At 38.1% G+C, this 14,432-nt stretch overlaps 1 protein-coding gene across 12 annotated transcripts in view; it reads right to left on the minus strand.

Annotated features, from left to right (window-relative positions):
• RBMS3 (RNA binding motif single stranded interacting protein 3) overlaps positions 1-14,432 on the minus strand; it is a 724,789-nt gene that overhangs the window by 138,013 nt on the left and 572,344 nt on the right. For all 12 annotated transcript variants that reach the window (XM_064444222.1, XM_064444223.1, XM_064444221.1 and 9 more), the window contains one exon: positions 8,855-8,934. In XM_064444222.1, coding sequence (XP_064300292.1) covers positions 8,855-8,934 — 80 coding nt within the window. The remainder of the gene's footprint in view (positions 1-8,854; positions 8,935-14,432) is intronic.

Here is a 14,432-nt window from a genome sequence, read left to right on the forward strand (position 1 = left end):
GCTGGAATTTACAGGACAAAGGCTCAGACTGAAACTTCTGACTTAAACTTATTTATATTTAAAATTTAAAAATTTTTAATGGGAAAGCAAGTGGAAAAGTGTGAGGGAGGGATGGAGGAGGAGGAAAGGAAGAATTTTTCTATGAAAGGGCTGAAATGGAAATAATTCCTCTCAGTTTAAAAAAAAGAAAAATCATGTAAACCACTTGCTGGATATTATTGAGCATAACACACTATGAGCTCAAGCAGTTAGTCTGTGCTCAGCCAGATTGATACCCTTCCTCAAGTTAGCTTTTTAAATGAGTTTTAAACTAGCTGGCTCAGGTGTGGCAACACTATACTGCAGCAGTAGGGCCTGCAAAGCAGATGTACTCCATCATTTAAAGTGTCCTGAAGGGACTAATAAAGTAATGCAGGAGAGGATGAAACAGGAGGAGTTGTGCCACTGCTGGCCACAGTTGATGCAAAACCAGAATTCCTCCCTGAAAACTGCATCATGCACAAATGACTTTACAATGTTCCACGTTGTTTCATGCTCTGATTTGCATGTTTTTATTTGTTTGTTATGCCTTGTTTTAAATTGCCAGCCCTTTAGACCTAAACAATCTGAATTTCAAGCTGTGAATCTTTCTGGCTCATAAATTTTGCCTGCCATAACACCTGTGCAACTCGTCTGTCTCATCTTGGATTTTACAAGTGCATCCAAGGAACAGCACTGTCCCTGGACCAGAAACTTGTCGACATTTCCCCTGCTGATGTATGAGGCACGACAGAATTCAGTGCACACGCTCTCAGCTGTGCTGGTTATACAGCAGTAACATACAGAAGACTTTTTTGTTGATAAGCAAATATATCTGCCTTTGCATATAAAGGGAGTGGATTTGTTGAATTAGATTTACATAGTCACTCTACAAAACAAAAATGCACTTTGAGTTAAATGAAAAAAATTTATATATTAGCATTAGTTTAGATAAACTGTGACACAGTTCATTACCACTAGATATTATGAATGACAAAGGAATGCAATTCTCCATTTATGTTGCAGGCTTCTGGAAATCTTAGGAAAGAGATGACAGGTGATACTGCGACAGAAAGAAACAAGGAATGATCTTTTCTCATTTATATGCCATATTGTTCTCTAACTTCAATCTTATAAACCAAGTGAAAGATCTTAATCCAAACTGCAGTAATGCTGATTTTATACATCATGACCTGAATTACTGCAATACCACAAACAAACTGATCTTACTTGTTTTCTATTACTTCCAGTTACAAAGTAATAAAAAAATCTGTGAAAGAATTTCCATTAATTGTAAAGCCAGATTACAAGAATCAGTATTTCATAATACGGCTATTTAAAATACAAAAAGACATGGTTCTTTTCCTAAGAACTTATAGAGCAGTGCAAGCTCAAATAAAACAGACACAAATATTTAGAACATTAGATCTTTAAGACCTTCCCCTCCATGAACATCTTTATATATTTCTGGAAAAGCAGGCATTAGACAATGTCAGCACGCTGTCTTCTCTCACACAAATTCCCTGAAGAGCCCAAACTACATGATTTAGCAGATACACACCTCCCAATATCTGAAATACAAACTAATCCAACTCATGTTCCTCCAAGAAATCAGTGCATATCAGCTATTGGGGTTTACTGGGTAAACATCTCATTCCATATCTTGCTAGTTAAAGTGAGTCTTTGTTTGAGCTAAATGGAAATGAGATCAAGTCTTGAGTAGACAGCGGGACTTTTTTTTTTCCTAGAAAGTATCCCTTATCTTTAAAGAATATACAGTCTTCAAATTCCTAGAAATCTAGGAAATTTGGAATGGATCTTTCCAGGAAGACATGGAATGTGTCGCATCTACACAAATGTCAGCACAGCAAGGACAACTGAAGGTTACATAAACATAATTCTGGAGAAGAAGAAAAGGAGCTAAAGATGGAGAAACCTGTACTGTTCAGTGATCAAAAATGACATACACTTGAAACTCTCAAGAATGTCTGGAAGCAATACAAGTATCATCTGACTTTTGAAGGCTGTCTTTGAAAGGAAGGAGGCAGTCCAAGAAACACTTGATTTTACTTGAAAACACAGTTTATTGGAGATCTATGGCTGACAAGTTAGTACAGGCTGGATTAGCTAGAAGCAATACTTGGCTGAGTACCAGAAGGAGGGCAAAGCCAGGAGCCTCCGCCAGGAGACCGCTGTGGTCTGTGACAGCGTGGCTCTAAAAGGGAGAGCAGAACATGCAGCACTGACGAGGTTGACCTCAGCACAGACACCTGTATGAGACACAAAACAAAGCCACAGAGACCTAACTGGGGAACTGCTTTTTAAGCAAAAGGTTTTGTATTTTCTACTAATTCAATAGTAGTAGTAGTTTCTAGTAGTAGTTTCTCGCTTAGGAAGTCCACCTTTATGGCCTTCTCCTGCAAAGTCTATGTGATCTTAACCATTTTGTGATGTCTGAAAAATGAAACTCTGTCTGCCAAGGGACACTCTCTGACAGCTGCGTATACCACCGAGGCGCCTCTTAACATCCAACACGACCCAGGCAACAGGTCCACAGAGCCCATTCTGCACTGAGCAGTTTGTCAGAGAGACCTGAGCTGGGGACTGCCGCCTGCACATTGCTGAGGCTGCGGGAAGCACCTGGGGTCCAAAGCAGGAGGAGTTACATTGGCCTCATGGTCATCACCAGGACTCAGGCATGACAATAACAGAAGGAATTAAAGATTTTAACTGTCTGTCAAAGATGAAGACTGGGAACTGACAGAAGTTAAAAGGATGTTTAGAGGGTTTGATATGTAAAAGAAATTTCTGCTAAGAAGGAGCTAAGGACGCGCATTCATGGAACACAGAAAGCAAAAGATAACAGTGACTCTATAAAAAACGACAGCCAGGAATTGGAAACAGGATAAAGAAATAGAAAATTTGTTAAATAGGTTTTTTTCACAAAGGTCTTTACATGGATTGTATTTTCTGATACAGTAGGGAAGGATTTATATACTGCAGTCAGCAGATAACAATGAAAATACAAAACTGAATTCTTAGAAGGTAGACAATATAAAAGATTCAGATAACATTGACATCATATACATTAAAGGAACTGAGGATACAAGTGAGGGAATTTTGGTTTTCTGAATAAAGGTAATTTCTGAGGATAACAATTTGTAAAAGAAAAAAACCCTTTTAACTAGCTCCACCAGTAGTACTGGTATTACCACTACCAAACCTGACAGAACGCCCTTTATTCTGTTTAAGTTCTCTGTAGCACTCAACAAATATTTTAAGCTAACTACAAACCAATATCTAGCTTCCACCTTCGACTGCTGTCTTGGCTTCTTTAAAATGTCAAATACATATACATACATAAAGAGACCAAGAGAGAAAGACATGGATTTTTATAATAATGTGTTACTTACCTTGATAAAGCAAGGTAAACTCCCCAAGAAAATAGTTATGGAAGAGTTTTTCAGTGTTTTATGCATATAAATGAAGAGATAATGAAATAAAAAGTAAAGCACCAAACTGAGAGAAAGGGGCTAAAAATTTATCAAACAAAACATTTTAAGTTTATTAATTCAGAAAAACAATTTACAGCATCACTAATGACAAACAAGTTATCATTTGTTTGCCCATAGAGAGCAAAAGAAAAACAGCGTACAACGTTGTTACTATCCACTGTACACCTAACCCTCAACAGGAATGCTGTTTTCTCGTGACCATTTTAGCCACAATATCCTAGAAAACACGTTGCTTTAAATACATTATTCCATGTTCCAAGTCTACTTCTCTAAAGCAAAGATTAAGTATTTGAATTTACTCTCCATGGTTGGAGAATCTAAGAGATGACCTAAGAGAAATATTGAAACTAAGGAGAAAGGCAGAAAAAATCCATTCATTCCGGTGAAATGAGTCTGTGAAAATGCAGTGCTTGGGCCTTTTTCAAGAGAAATGTACATGGCCAATAATGATTAAAGCAAGATATGAGGCATTTGAAGGTATATACATATTGTTGCAGATAATTTCTTTTGGTTTAAGAGTTTCTGCCCGAATAAAAGTCAGCCCAAAAATGCCACAGTCGCTTGTTACTTGTGGGGTTCTTAACCTACACAAGAATACTATTTCCCTCTTCTTTCTTTTTTTCAGATTTCTAACTGGGCATTAAAATTAGCAATAAAAGCCACAGAGAGCTACTATGAAAGAGGAAGATTCCTGGCTGTGCATTGTAGCATTCATCTGTCTCACTTTCTTGAAATTTTCTCTGAGATAGGAATTGGCCCAATGTGCTCTGACGACCACAAGTATTTACAAAGCAAACAAAATTTAGGAAGTACTATAATGACTAGAAAATGCTGTGAGGGAACATAATGGATGTAATGGAAGAGGATAATAAGTGCAATTGAGGTATGTTCCTGTGAAGTTCTGGAGAGAAAAAGTAAGAACTGTTAAGTCTTTGCATTTATTCAACAAGAGAAAATTAAGTTTTTTAAAGACATCCAAGGATACTGGTAGCTGAACAAAAACTCTTGTACCCTAAGCTTGCCCATCCAAAGAGAAATCAATTTGTTACTGACAGAAAAGCTAGGTTTTTTTACTTGAATTCAGTGGTTGTAAAATATGATAGATTAGCAGGATTATATAAAAAGTCGCTTATTCACCAAACAAAAAGAGATGCAGCGCCAAAAGACTGAGGGTGAGCTATCTTCATCATTAATAGTGCCCTTCCCATCTTGATGGAGACGTACAGTAGTATAGTCTGATGCATGCGTTTAGTGACTTCTCTTTCAGAGTGGCAATACGGGGCTTATACAATTAGTTTCATGTGGAGTGCACTCCCTACAGGAGGAAAATATACCCAGTAGGCCCTGGTCTATTTATCTCAGAAAAGCAGTGCTGATAAAGGGAAAATGAAAACAAACACAAAAAACCCACTAAAAAAAAAAAATCACTCAAAGCTACTCAGAATATTTATGAAGTTCACATGGAATCTGCCAAGCACGGAGAGTTTGCAGATTTCTGGAGACAACTGTACTTTCTCAGTCTGGAAGAAATGCAAGGTATTAACTAATTATTTATGGGACAACCAATTCTTTTGCACTGTGTATCTAAGACTGAACTTCATGAAATGCTTTTTAGGTGAGCAAGCAGGACAGTGCAGTAATTCTCTTTGGAACGGAACAAAGCCAAGGAGTTGAACAGAGAAGCACCCTTAATGAGAATAATCCACTAATGCAATTCACTAGACACAATACTGCTCAATTTTCCTAGGCATTATGCATCTGACCAGCAAAATGTTTCAAGTGCCAGAAAATAACCTTTACATTGTTACTAGGTTGAAACAGAGTGGTCTGGAGATACAAGTGCTCAGCCCTACAATTTTTAAGAGACAACAAACAGTAGTTGAAGTCAGAAAGTCAAACAAAAAATTATATATTTTTGCCTTGGGAACATAGAGAATACAGAGCCTCCAGAGTGCCCTGTATGCCCTCCTGTCCTTGTAGACGCAACACTGCTTTACCCTTTCCTCTGTATTGTTGGCCTGGGTTAGCACAGATGTGTGACTCCTGGCTGGGCTCAAACATCCAGGTAAACAGCAGTGACTCTTCTGTAATTTCTATCTTATTTCCAACAAGAACAGCAACAACAAAATACATCCAATTAAATTTACATCTTATTTGCCAGGGAAACTCTAGCTGGGAAAGAGCTCTGTATTAAAAATGAATGCTTGAAATAACTCTTCGGGAGGATATAACTAAGTCATGGTCCATGGTTTATTCATTGTGAAAGCCAGAGCCATGGTGCCCAGTCTTTCTGATGGGCTGTTCAGCATCACACAAAAGCTACCTACTTCAGTCCTTCTTCCATAGTGACTCGGTAACCAGGCATAACTGCCCCCCCAATATGTGAACACTTTATCCTACAGAAATGGTATTCCTACACACATACATCTCATTGCGTGACGAGGATCACATCTTAGGGAACACAACTGGGGAAGACTGCATGGATGGAAGCTAGCTGCCAAAATGGTTTGTCTGGTCCATAATCCTGCTGCCTCAGGAACCAGGGTAGTACAAAACGGCCTGCTGATTTCTTTCTTGGTGGGCCTCATGCAACCTTCTATCAACTGGCAAGTCTGAGCTAGAATACCAGAGCTTGGGTGAGAGGAGATGTGGTCAAAAATGTAAACCCCTCCCAGTTCACTGCTATGCCTGAAAGAAATCCAGCTGAAAAACCTAAATCGATTTAATTTAACCCTAAAAGGATTGATTAATTTTCTCTCACAGTAAGATCATGTCTTTGAGCAGTAGAGGTTAATAACAGATAATGTTGCATACTTCCGCTAATGTTCTCTGGTTCCTCATTTTTTAACTGAAATCCATAAAGAGGTCACAGCAATAACGAGAGATTATTTTCTTTCTATGCCAATTACTGAGATGCTGGGAGGATAATTCTCAGACTCTGATTGTGATTTTCCAAGTACACCAGGAGACTCGATTTTCCTTCCTTCTCCATGCAGGAAGATAAGCAACTGCCAGGAAGAGGATAAAGCAAGATGCTTCTATCTTTGCTGAGAGGCCTAAATAGAGGTTCATAGCACAGACGTATAAACTGAATAGAAGCTTTAACAGGAAACAATGTCAAGAAAAAACACTAGAATTGAGTGTTTTCTGCACTGGATCAAAGGAAAATTAATATGAGTGGCCAGTATCACTTGAATCGATCCAGCTGCTCAAGTGATCATGTTTGTCCTCCCGCTTCTTAAGAAGAGGAGGAATGAATACAAAAAATCTTTTAAATATGGATATGAAGAGTGCCCTACTCTAACAAGGAGACACAAATATTCTCTTCTATGTGGATCAAATACCCTATGATAATGTCTAATTATCTGTGTTTGGAGCTACAAAATCTGTCCTCCAAAAACGGAGGACAAAATGGGATCTTACAGATATCTAGTGCATAGTTGAATGAGGTCAGTTACTGGTCCAGTGGCTTTGCCCCAAGATGCATTGTGCTTTATCTGCACCTGAATGGTACTCAGGTAAATGAGAACTTTTAAAAAAGTCACTTCCCAGCTCATCCTTGCAACTAAATGCCATCTGATCACAACAATCACAAGATAAACATAGTAGACAATTTTCCCACATGGACACCTTCTTCAGGAAACTAAGCTGATTCACATCCTTATATTGAGAAAGCAGCAAAAGTTATAACCATTAAAATCCAATTTCAGTGTAACTCTTGGAACAAAAGTTAGTTATCATACTATCTTATCAAGACTCCTATTTTGGTGTCCCACATTGTTCACATTGAACACCCCCTATATTCCTGACTAATTTAAAAGTTTTTTTGTTGTTGTTGTTTTTTTTTTAAACAGAAAATTATTTTCAACTACTAGCCTTCATTTCACGTAGCCTCTTTGTCTCAAGCAGGTACTGTAAGAATATTCTGCTTTACTTCTGGCTCAAAAGATGTGTCATCTCTGAGACAACTGGGAATGTGACCGTGGAGCACACAGGGTTATAATGACGAAACTGCACTTACTGGTTCCTTGCTATTCACACTCTTTCCATTGGGTGTTGCTATGATATTAAATAGATTACTACTTGGACTCAATGTATGCAAACAGAAAGACATGCCAAAGGTTTAAGGTCTCTGCCTATGTTGCTTTGCCCATTGTTCTACGCAGCCCTTGCCCGTTGTACTTCAAAAAGTTGATGTTGTACTTCACCAGTGTGTGTTGAGAAAAATTGTCAGTGACTACTTTTGAAAAAGAAATCCATAAAATGGAGCCTTCCAGCTTGTACTAAAAGTTTTATACTCTTTCATGAAGGTGATCTGACTAAAATTTATGTGTACACTGCAGCATTCAATTACTGTACACAGTGGCTGTGCAGATGGCTCTCTTTTAATTAGAGTATTTAGTGCATCTTCTGCATAAAGAACCAGGCAATGAATAAGGATGAATTTAATGAAAGTAACCAAAAAAGGAGATAGTTTAATGGAAGTTAAAAAGAAAGAAAAGAAAAAGAGAATAACTTAGACACAATTCTTGCAAGGATTTCCTGCTCATTGAAGGTAGCTCTTTAGACTACCTGAGGGAGAAATCTCTGCAGATTTGTGGCCTCAGGGAGGTCTTGTCAAGCACTAAGGATCAGGCAACTGATCACTAAACTTTGCACAGCTGATGACCACATAGATGACAGCTGAAGATTTCAAAAGCAAGATACTCGCTGGAACTGGGCTTTCAATGTGGCACAGGCACACCACTGAATGTATTCCATGGGTGTCATTAGAAAAAGGTGGGATTACGTTAAATTACGGCAAGTACAAATGGTATAAATCACACTATATTTTAAATACCCTCAGTATTAACAGCTGCTGCTGTTAATACTAGTAACACTAATTACACTACCTAGTAACTGTAAAGAATACTAAGCTATTACAACCTGAAATCCCAGCTATTTTTTAACCTACAATGCTGTTGCTGATGTAGTTATATTCCTTGGCTGTTAGAAAAGCACTGGCATTTACTTATGTGGCCTTTGCCCTAACCAGAAAAAATTACACACAATATATGCATTAAAAAGGAAAAAACTGCAGTAAGACAGCATGATTTTTATACAAACTTAAATTCACTACTGTCAAACATAAGTGCTTGAATAATACTAACCTGGGCAAGGAAAAAGTTGTTACAGGGCATAAATGATAGGCTTCAACCAGGGAAGGTGCACGCCCTCTTAGCAGGGCCCGTAATACAAGCCGCTCTCAACAGAAATTCCAGCATTTCTGTATTCTAAACTCTTCAGTGAATTTTAAATTTTGTAATTATGGCTAAACTTACCTGGTAGTCCGGGTGGGGTTTTCAGATATTTGCCATTAAAATGTTGAATTACTACTTCACATTTTTCTGTAGACTCCATTCTGGAAAAGAGAAGAGGGTGGGATGGGGGAAAAGGCAATGCATGTTACTAGGCTGTTATGAAAATGCTCAGTCAGCAAAAACAAAAAGCAAAAGGATAAAAAAGGGAGAAGCACAGATGCTGAGAGAAATCTTCAAAGATGTTCTTGCTGATTTCTGCAGAGAAACTGGTTGAGCTCATTATGGTACGGTGTGGCTTGCAGGGAGGACCTGCCACCCTCAAAGCCTGCAGCTGCGCTCCCGGCTGTGTGTAGGCTGCAGCAGTGTCAATGAACAGTCCCCTTTTGGCTCCGGGGATCACCCTGAACAAGGACATTCTTTATGCTCTCACATGCTGCTTGGAAAGGCAAAGGACGGGTTTCTAGGTTCCTTGTGCACCCAAAATAACTTCAAATGGCATGAAAAAAAACCATACAGGATTTGGATAAGAACCCAGAGAAACAGCGATGATTATTAAGGATTACAATGTTAAAAAAAAACCTGCATAGACAGATCGTATAGCAAAACCAAAGACAATGCATATATACCTATTACAACTTAAAGCCAAATTCTGGGAGAAGACAGTAATTTACATGTAATACTGGTAGGTGAAATGCCTTAATATTCTTCTCATATGACCTCAAGCTAACTTTAAGCATTGAGACATGAACTGGTACATATATTATTGAAGGAACTGTAAAGAAGACAAAGCTACTAGTCAAATCCCATATCATGGTTATACCACATCTGGGAATTCACCGTTCTTTCAAGTCTTGTAAATCAACTGCACGCTAGTCTAGAGAACAGTTGACTTTGCTACAGAGTGCGTACAGAAACTTCGAAGAGAGGAAAGAGAGAAATGGAAAGCTAATAAGCAAGCAAAAAGAAAAATCGCACTGTTTGTTTTTCTCAGAAAAATTGTGTTTTAAAACCATGTTCAATGCTCCTTCAATACACCAGTGCTTACCTCCAGGTACCCTCCACAAAATAACTCCACTGACATAAATATTACTTACTTCTCACCAGTCTGGATCTTTTAAAAGGAATTTATCTACCACCCTTCCTGTCACACGGTTTTGGGAAAGAGTAACATGCATTCCATGTGGGTCACATAGAGTCTGGAGAAGCAGTTTATCTCCCGGGGCACAAGTTTGCCAGAGTTTAAAGACAACCCCACCATCACCACAAAAAAAAAAAAAAAAAAAAAAAAAAAAAAGGGAAAAAACCACCAAACCCTGATTGCCTGAGTAATTCTCTGTGCATGTCAAAGTCTTTTATCAGTTTGTTTCAGGTAAAATAATTTAAAATTGTTCCTTCCAGGCTGTATCACTGCAATTCATGTGGGCTGGGCCATTTCTACAAGCACAAAGACAGCAACTTAGATTGTTCACTTTGGCTTCATTCAGATTTAACTAAGCGAATGTCTGCACTGAGCCTTTAGAGACTCTTGTCTCTGAAAGAATAAATGCAATAAAAGTCTGTTTTCTGTAGCTGCAGGCGCTTAGTGTCAAACCATGTTATGTTGCACCACACAGCAGTGACAATTTCATTTTAATACATGGGGTACATTTTAACAAGCCAAAGCAGTTCCTGCAAAGAATGCAATATATAAGCTGCCAAGTGAAAGAGACTCAGTGCACTTCATGCATTTTATGTGGGAAGAGAATAAAAGTGAAACCCACAGTGTTCTGGGATAAAAAGGCCATCATTCGAATAGCACTCTGAAAAAGAATGTGCACATTTTCTTCTCAAGTTTCACAATTAACGGCTCTCAAATGCCATTGCTAGCTATCTGTAATCTGGCACACGCTTCGCTTGAAACCGACACTGGCATTATCGACTCAGTTTGAAAAGGCAGCACAATAGACAAAGCCATCTATACGTGTTCCCTTCAGATGTGTTGCTGAGTAACAACTGCATCCATCCCTCATCTTCCCTACCTGAGTCCCCACGTGCTTTCTGCAACGTGTGCCTGCGGGGTAGACCATCCTCCCAGCCATGCCGAGGCAGGCCCAGCAGCCACTAACTAATCAGACCTGCATCTATCCCCGGGCACATAGGTATGACTTATCATTTCACTTGTCCACAATACCTGTTTTTTTAGAAATAACCCTTTCAAATTGTGTTCTTCAGGCTGGTTAGCTTACAGACTGACTGAGAATTAGGGTTACAGAGCAACCAGATATATTACTAAGATTGTCTGATACTTGCCACCACAAGACCCCGGTTTTAGTTTAGTTAAAAATCTGATCAACTTTGACCACTTGGGTGGCAATTCCTATGGTGAGCGCCTATCCATAAACTGAACCTATCTGCAAACATCAATTCCAACATTCCTCTTTCTCTTCCTATTTGTTTTAGCCACAAAGACTAGCCATACCCGGGAAGAGGCCCAATAATAATATACTTTTCTTAGGTCCACGCTAATAAATTCTACCTGCTTTTTCTCCAAAAAGCTGTGGCATTCCTCTGTTGTAAAATGGGTTTGGAAACTCAGGGGAGATGGACAAAATATATTTTCTGTCATTAATTTGTTCTTTTCATCTGAGACGGAAATATTTCAAAATGTTGGTTGAGACTGGTTTTAATAAAAATATAATTAACAGAAATGTTATATGCTAAAAGTTTGCCTCTAGGGGACAGGTTTTCTACAAAAGAATGTCATCGGAGCACAGGTAAACTTGGGGGAAGAGCACTCAAATCCATTTTATTAGTGTTGGGCTTTTTTTCATAATTGATAGAATAAAAAATGTGGCAAATTATAATATTCCGGAGAAAAGAGAAAGATCTTAGATGCTTCAAAACCTTAAATTGAAATATATAGATATTCAGCTCTCCTGCTGCAAACAGGAGAACATCAGCTTCACATGGTAATAGAGATTTGCTTCTGATCAGATCATTCACGAAGTATCATTTTCAAATTCCCTTGAACAGTATGTTTTTGGTGCTTTTCCTAAGAGAATCTTAGATAATAGTTTCTGTTTAAATACAATTTGGAGATAACTAAAATACATCTGAGTATTATTTTGAGCCAGGAAAAACAAAAATTACCAAAGCCATAGGCCAGATTCTTATGATATTTTAAAAGGTACCATAACAGAAATAGCATAGTCCAGCAGGAGTAGGGAAGTGATCGTGCCCCTGTACTCGGTGCTGGTGAGGCCACACCTCAAATACTGTGTTCAGTTTTGGGCCCCTCAGTACAAGAAAGACTTTGAGGTGCTGGAGGGTGTCCAGAGAAGGGCAACGAAGCTGGTGAAGGGTCTGGAGCACAAGACTTGTGAGGAGAGGTTGAGGGAACTGGGGTTGTTTAGTGAGGAGAAGAGGAGGCTGAGGGGAGACCTTATTGCCCTCTACAACTACCGGAGAGGAGGTTGTAGCGAGGTGGGTGTTGGTCTCTTCTCCCAAGTAGCAAGGAAATGAATTAGAGAAAATGGCCTCAAGTTGCACCAGGGGAGGTTTATATTGGATATTAGCAAAAATTTCTTCACCAGAAGGGTTGTCAAGCATTGGACCAGGGTGCCCAGGGAAGTGGTTGAGTCACCACCCCTTGAGACATTTAAACAACGTGTAGATATGGCGCTTAGGGACATGGTGTTGGGTTGGACTTGGCAGTGTTAGGTTAACGGTTGGACTTGATAATGCTAAAGGTCTTTTCCAACCTAAATGATTCTATGATTATAGGTAATGATCTAAAACAAAGAAACTAACAAAACTATGAGAATTTATTTTCACCTGTGCCTATACATCTCCAGGTTCTGGAAACTAAGTTATAAAGTTCCCAAACAAAGTATGAGTAACTAGACTGTCTATATTTTATCCAATTGGAAAATAAGTTAATTTAAAAAAATCTGAAAAGGAAGACATTTTTTTTCCTACCCATAGTTTGCAAATTTAAGATATTTCAATATGATTAGTAAAAGAACAAAAAATTGTGGGTGCTTAAGCAAGTATCACAACCAAATAATTTGACGTTCATGTCTTGCTATTAAACATTTATTTTAGATCATTTAAAAAAATGTGTATTAGTCTCTCCACAGACCATAGTGGCTCCAAAGTAGTCATTATGTGTTGTTATAAGTAATAGGGAACATTTACCATGAAAAAAAAAAGGAAAAGGAATTTCTTTTAAAGCTAAAGCACTTACACATGCTTATTATAAAGATTGATGCAGTGTCAAGAAACAACTTAATAAAATTTATATACAAGGAATAATATGATGATTACATAATTATTACATGAGAAATATTCAGTACCTTGTAATTACCAGTTAGTGGTAAAATGTGGGTTTGGTTTACATATACCCTATAGTCACTATGCTTAATAATAATAATGTAAATGAGAATTGGGACTGTATTTTTTAATATCCAGAGTAAATATTGAAATATTAAATTGTTCCTACCATATTAAGTAAGAATACTGTTGTTTTCTTATATTTAGAAGAGGTGGAATAATAAATCTTGGGGGGAAAATCTTTCTTTACTATTTAAAGCATTTTGCAAAGATGGAAGTAGGTAGGTAGTAGCAATATGATACAGAGGAGGAGTCCAAAGAACTGAGGCCATTGTTAGAATGCACACCAAAGTTGTGACAAGAACCACACAAATTTGAAAGAGAAATTAGGCAGAAACATTTAACTGTAAGCAAGTAGAAAAGCAGTAGCTTTTTTTTTTTTTTTCCCGGCTGATGTCTTCAAATCACTTCTGAAAGTTGTATTTTAGTAAAAGACAAGTATTATCTCAATATTAGATAACTGGCATACTTCAACTGCTTGTGAAATGAAAGAGGTCAGAGAAGATGATCTTCAGGTCTTAAATACTGTAAAGCTACAAGACAGGTTTGATAAGTATGAGGTTTCTTAGCACCTCTTTATGTTCTACTCTCCATCCTTCTACAGCAACATGTTCAGTAATTTCTTTAATTTATTTTGCTAATTTAATTCCAAACATTCTAAGACCCTGATACATCTGCAACCTGTGATTTTCTTCTCTCTTGTAACTGAGAAAGGTTGCACTAGATGATCCCTGAGGTCCCTTCCAACCTATGACTCTGTGACTTAGGTATCTTATGTCCCCTGCTTTTCAGCTGCTAAGCGTTTGCTTCAAGATGTTTGTGCTTTTTGGTTTGAATTGATTTTATGCTGGAAAAACTGTTTCCTTTGTCATTTACAGCCTAGGAAGAGATACTAATTTTGACAAGTTCTCCTCATGCTCATAAATTATATCTTTTCCCAGCACGTCTTGCCTGTATATTCTTCATGTTCAGTCCTGTTTGCATGAACAACAGGAGGCTGTTTACTATCTCTGATGAATATACAAAATCTGCAGAAACCAATCCAGTGAGGACAGGATAGGCTCTTCTTCTCTGGGGATATGGTCCATACTATACCTCGCAGCATGACCCATTATGCCAAGGTGACTGTTTTGAGCTGCCTGAGTATCTCTGCACAGAGCTACAGTGCTCTCCATAGAGAAACCTTTCTGTTTCAGAAGAAATCCAATATAACTAAATGACACCTATG

The sequence above is a fragment of the Phalacrocorax carbo genome, chromosome 2, assembly GCF_963921805.1.
Source record: "Phalacrocorax carbo chromosome 2, bPhaCar2.1, whole genome shotgun sequence".
In the NCBI taxonomy this organism is placed as follows: Eukaryota; Metazoa; Chordata; class Aves; order Suliformes; family Phalacrocoracidae; genus Phalacrocorax; species Phalacrocorax carbo.